Source organism: Phycomyces blakesleeanus, assembly GCF_001638985.1.
Source record: "Phycomyces blakesleeanus NRRL 1555(-) unplaced genomic scaffold PHYBLscaffold_29, whole genome shotgun sequence".
NCBI classification, from domain to species: Eukaryota; Fungi; Mucoromycota; class Mucoromycetes; order Mucorales; family Phycomycetaceae; genus Phycomyces; species Phycomyces blakesleeanus.
In genome coordinates, this window is record NW_017265162.1 from 633491 (window position 1) to 639409 (window position 5919).

The window sequence follows — 5919 nt, forward strand, 5'->3', positions numbered from 1 at the left end:
AATGCGATAGTTAATGATCCATCGAGCTATTTCGTGGATTAAACTGTTATAAGAACATATTAAATTAATTCCTATTTAGTTTATATAATTTTCAGTAAGATACTATATCACTACAAAAAAGGAGCGATTCAGAGAGTGATTTTAAAAGCTATTATAAGCATTCTTTATAATCACTAGTTGAATTGCCAATTTTTTCTTAGTGGATCTATTTCTAATAAAGATCTCAAGCAGTGCGATGAACATGATGTCAGTTTATTAGAGTGTTCAGAATAATTTTTTTTTCTATATGCGCTTTCTTTCTTTCATAACATTTAATTATATAACTAAAAGTTAATTCTATGATATATATTCCATATCAAAACCTTTATATAAAGTATAGATTCCTTTTATTCTTATATGTTTTATTAAAACATTCTTGTTATTATATTTGCTTATTATCTAATATAAAAACCCGATACTCTCAATATTATATATTACTATGCCCAGTTGTGAAAACTTTTAGTTCTCTTGTAATACATTTATATATATAATCTAAGACTAGATATCTGCTCTTATCGACTATAGCAATTCGGTAAATAAAAAAAAAACTAATTGCATTTTAAACATGTCAATAATATTTTTAATTTATGAGACTTGCTTTAATAAAAAGCTGGGATAATATAAAGAGTCTCTTGATATGCTCTTATAGTCTATACATATATATATATATAGACCACTTTCTCTTTCATATTCCAACTAAAGTGGTACAGTTTTACAACCTTTCTTTTAAGAAATAATATATTAATATATAACATATGTGTCAAGTAAATTTTTATATAAAATCAATTCACGAAAATGGGTAGCCATATAAGAAATTCGGGTTTTTAAAATGAAAGTCTTTATATTGCTTCTAATCAGAGCAATCAATCCATTGATCTACAATTTTCTATGCATGCTGCTATGTCATCATCTAATGACGAAAGCATAAAATTTTTTCACAGTTATTTAGTAAGAGTGCCAGCCAGACCATCTCTGTTTTCCTCTTGTGCATGGTAAGTCTATTATTTCCTTTTCATTTGTGTTGAGGGAGTAGTATAGTCTATAGATATACTAATCTTGACCTTTTTTCTATGTGAATCAGCGGCGTGTCGGATGGATGGGTGTTGGTGTGGTGTGGATGGGGGGGGGTGTGGTGGGTGTGGTGGGTGTGGTGGGTGTGGTGGGTGTGGGGTAGTTTAGTTTCCCCTCTCTAGTTAGTTTACGTAGTGGGTAGTCTTTAGATATAGCTTTCGTTTATCCCTTTAGCTTAGCTTAGATTGATAGTTTCGTTCCCTGTTCACCTTTTATTTTTTAAGCCCATAGCTAGCCTCACACCCCAGCGTTCCCGATCTCCTCCCCACTCCGTTCTCTTCCACGAAGTCAGGACAGGTCTACGCCCTGTGGAGGATGGATCCGCCTTTATAGGTGGTGAACTAAGATTCTGACGATATATTTGAATATTAATAAAATTTTTTTTTAAACCATTTTTGTCTGCCCATAAATACAATGTCTGCTTTACAAATGATTGAGAGAAACACTTTATTATTAGAAGAAAACTGAATAAAACAATGCGTGAGAACAATAATATGAGTTTATTTTTTATTTAAAAATATCAAGTTTTAATAGTAGTGTATTTTTTATATGGGCGAGAAGTGGGCGGTGTGAGTGGGTGGTCCGTGTGGGTGGTCCGTGTGGGTGGTCCGTGTGGGTGGTCCGTGTGAGTAGTCAGTGTGACAAAGTTTTGACATTCATGGCGCATGCTAATGACGAGAGATTAACATCGCGAGACTTTTTGTTAGGTGGCGTCCGCTTGGTCTAGACCCAGTCGCGTAAAAGTATACTGAAAAGCGTGAGCTTTGAAAATTATGTCCGATGGGATGGAATTAGATGGGATGGGATGGAATTGAATGGCATCATTAGGATCGAAGAAGGTGTCGGAATTATGGTGGTATGAATACTATATGACTTGGAGAGTTGAAGGTCAGCTCTGAGAATGGTGGCATATAACACTTCAGGTATAGAGAAATATTGTATATGACTTCCGAGTGTTGAGGTTTTATTATATGGCCATTATTTCGATTTTTATTTTTCAGTGATTATAAAATAAAAGAATAATATTGTTGGTGGTGGCGATTCTGGTAGTTTTGTAAAGTTGATGGCGGGATGGTGGGATGGCGGGATGGAGGGAATGTAGGAAGAGGATTGACGCCATCGTTAAATATAATTTTTATTTTATTTTGGTTACGGCGCAGTGAAGGCCACTTTAATATACCGTCCTCTCTGGGCGATTGTAAGTGATCACAAGACGGTCTTTCAACCTATGTATGGGTAACAGTATCCCTGTCAATGGACCCTGCTATGTTCCTTTAGCTTAGGGATACACAAAGCTGTCTGCGCAACCAATTGGTAATACCAATTTACAAAAAAGTGCATTCTGTCCGAATTATTGAGTAGAATCCTTAGGTTGTAAAAAGACACAAAAAGAAATAGACAATATGTATATTTTGTATCAGTGCAGCAATTGTATTGGTAGACAATTGGGCGAGTGTGCGAGTGTGCGTATGTGCGTGTGTTGGATAAAAGAAAAGAAAAATATATGATAGTAAGCCCAAAATATGATAGCAGGTTATATATATATAGCTTGGGAGTAGCTTCTGGTGTGTAACCGTATATTGAATAAAAGGAAAATAAATATATATGATAGTGTATCCAAAATATGATAGAGACTCGTATATATATATATTTTGGGAGTAGCTTTTGGTGTGTGTCCGTGTGTTGAATAATAATAATAAAATATACAAGATAGTATATCCAAAATATGATAGAGGCTCATATATGTATATAGTTCGGGAGTAGCTTCTGGTGTGTGCCAGTGTGTTGAATAATAATAATAACATATATAAGATAATATAATCCAAAACATGATAACAGTTTATATATATTTAGTTCGAAAGTTACTTTTGGTTTATGAATATCACCCTTTTCATTTTGACTTGGTAATATTTTTCTGTAGGCTCTTGCTTTTTTGGTGTAAAATGTTTGATGCTTTTTGATCCAATTTCATTAAGTATAATTATAGAAGAATGTGTATGGATCTGGATAGTGTGTTATTTATGAAACATACTAGAAAACATAGTTTAAATTATATTATTATATATAGCTTCTATCATACATTAAAAGTATTAACAAAAATATAAATAACAATGCGATTGTGAATGATTTGTAAATATATACCGTGGAATAAAAATCGGCTATAGAAGTATATTCCAATATATCTTGTATTATTATCTATAGATTAAACCCAATCTAATTTTAATTAGAATCTTGAGGAGACAGGATATATGAACAATTTTGGAATTATTTGAGAGAGGTATGATACAAGCTATATATTTATAAGAAAGCAAAACTATTATTACTAGCATATATGTTTTTACGATATTATTATCTTCTGGATTCCGACGGCCCAAGATTGCTGGAAATATCCCTTCAGTCCAGATCGAGCTCAATAGGCGGCCGATCCGGACAGGACCATATTGCTGATATAACATATTCGGTTTTTATTGGTTAACTGAAATTGTAGTTCTTATTAATCATACATATGTTTTATTTTTATACTGGGCCGACTTCTGTCTACTATGAGATGTAATATTATATGAATGACGATTCCCAAAAGGAATGAATATTCTCAAAAAGGATGACGGGATGGATGAATGGGGGAATGTAGAAGGAGGATGCAAGCCACCGTAAAAAAAAGTTTTTTTTGTTATGATTATGGCGCAGTGAAGGCCACTTTAATATATCATCCTGTCTGAGCGATTGTAAGTGAGAACTAGGCGGTTTTTAAGTCTATGTATGGGGAACAGTATCCCTGTCAATTGATTCTGCTATGTTATTTTAGCTTATTGATACACAAAAACCGCCTGCGCAACCAATTGGTAATAACAGTTTACAAAAAAGTGCATTCTGTCCGAATTATGGATTATAATCCTTAGTTTGTAAGAAAATATAAAAGGAACATACAATCAAGTATATTTTGTACCAGTTCAGCCAATATATTGGTAGACAATTGGGTGAGTGTGCGTATGTGTGTGTGGTGGATTAAAGAAAAGACATATATATAGTATCTGTCACACATTTAATATATTAATAAAAAGAAAAAAACAATGCGATAGTTAATGATCCATCGAGCTATTTCGTGGATCAAACTGTTATAAGAACATATTAAATTAATTCCTATTTAGTTTATATAATTTTCAGTAAGATATTATATCACTACAAAAAAGGAGCGATTCAGAGAGTGATTTTAAAAGCTATTATAAGCATTCTTTATAATCATTAGTTGAATTGCCAATTTTTTCTTAGTGGATCTATTTCTAATAAAGATCTCAAGCAGTGCGATGAACATGATGTCAGTTTATTAGAGTGTTCAGAATAATTTTTTTTTCTATATGCGCTTTCTTTCTTTCATAACATTTAATTATATAACTAAAAGTTAATTCTATGATATATATTCCATATCAAAACCTTTATATAAAGTATAGATTCCTTTTATTCTTATATGTTTTATTAAAACATTCTTGTTATTATATTTGCTTATTATCTAATATAAAAACCCGATACTCTCAATATTATATATTACTATGCCCAGTTGTGAAAACTTTTAGTTCTCTTGTAATACATTTATATATATAATTTAAGACTAGATATCTGCTCTTATCGACTATAGCAATTCGGTAAATAAAAAAAAAACTAATTGCATTTTAAACATGTCAATAATATTTTTAATTTATGAGACTTGCTTTAATAAAAAGCTGGGATAATATAAAGAGTCTCTTGATATGCTCTTATAGTCTATACATATATATATATGGACCACTTTCTCTTTCATATTCCAACTAAAGTGGTACAGTTTTACAACCTTTCTTTTAAGAAATAATATATTAATATATAACATATGTGTCAAGTAAATTTTTATATAAAATCAATTCACGAAAATGGGTAGCCATATAAGAAATTCGGGTTTTTAAAATGAAAGTCTTTATATTGCTTCTAGTCAGAGCAATCAATCCATTGATCTACAATTTTCTATGCATGCTGCTATGTCATCATCTAATGACGAAAGCATAAAATTTTTTCACAGTTATTTAGTAAGAGTGCCAGCCAGACCATCTCTGTTTTCCTCTTGTGCATGGTAAGTCTATTATTTCCTTTTCATTTGTGTTGAGGGAGTAGTATAGTCTATAGATATACTAATCTTGACCTTTTTTCTATGTGAATCAGCGGCGTGTCGGATGGATGGGTGTTGGTGTGGTGTGGATGGGGGGTGTGGTGGGTGTGGTGGGTGTGGTGGGTGTGGTGGGTGTGGGGTAGTTTAGTTTCCCCTCTCTAGTTAGTTTACGTAGTGGGTAGTCTTTAGATATAGCTTTCGTTTATCCCTTTAGCTTAGCTTAGATTGATAGTTTCGTTCCCTGTTCACCTTTTATTTTTTAAGCCCATAGCTAGCCTCACACCCCAGCGTTCCCGATCTCCTCCCCACTCCGTTCTCTTCCACGAAGTCAGGACAGGTCTACGCCCTGTGGAGGATGGATCCGCCTTTATAGGTGGTGAACTAAGATTCTGACGATATATTTGAATATTAATAAAATTTTTTTTTTAAACCATTTTTGTCTGCCCATAAATACAATGTCTGCTTTACAAATGATTGAGAGAAACACTTTATTATTAGAAGAAAACTGAATAAAACAATGCGTGAGAAAAATAATATGAGTTTATTTTTTATTTAAAAATATCAAGTTTTAATAGTAGTGTATTTTTTATATGGGCGAGAAGTGGGCGGTGTGAGTGGGTGATCCGTGTGGGTGGTCCGTGTGGGTGGTCCGTGTGGGTGGTCCGTGTGATCGA

At 32.9% G+C, this 5919-nt stretch overlaps 2 protein-coding genes across 2 annotated transcripts; one reads left to right on the forward strand and one right to left on the reverse strand.

Annotated features, from left to right (window-relative positions):
• Positions 1–1116: 1116 nt before the first annotated feature.
• On the reverse strand, positions 1117–3566 carry PHYBLDRAFT_151491 (hypothetical protein; the record flags this gene model as incomplete). Its single annotated transcript, XM_018432691.1, has 3 exons — positions 1117–1228; positions 1320–1459; positions 3453–3566. The coding sequence occupies 3 exons, from the start codon at positions 3564–3566 to the stop codon at positions 1117–1119; spliced, it is 366 nt and encodes a 121-aa protein (XP_018285628.1).
• Positions 3567–3693: 127 nt separating this feature from the next.
• PHYBLDRAFT_183578 (hypothetical protein) lies at positions 3694–5691 on the forward strand (the record flags this gene model as incomplete). The annotated part of the gene is made up of 4 exons (XM_018438795.1): positions 3694–3761; positions 5167–5209; positions 5299–5377; positions 5517–5691. The coding sequence occupies 4 exons, from the start codon at positions 3694–3696 to the stop codon at positions 5636–5638; spliced, it is 312 nt and encodes a 103-aa protein (XP_018285629.1). The 3' UTR covers positions 5639–5691.
• Positions 5692–5919: the final 228 nt, after the last annotated feature.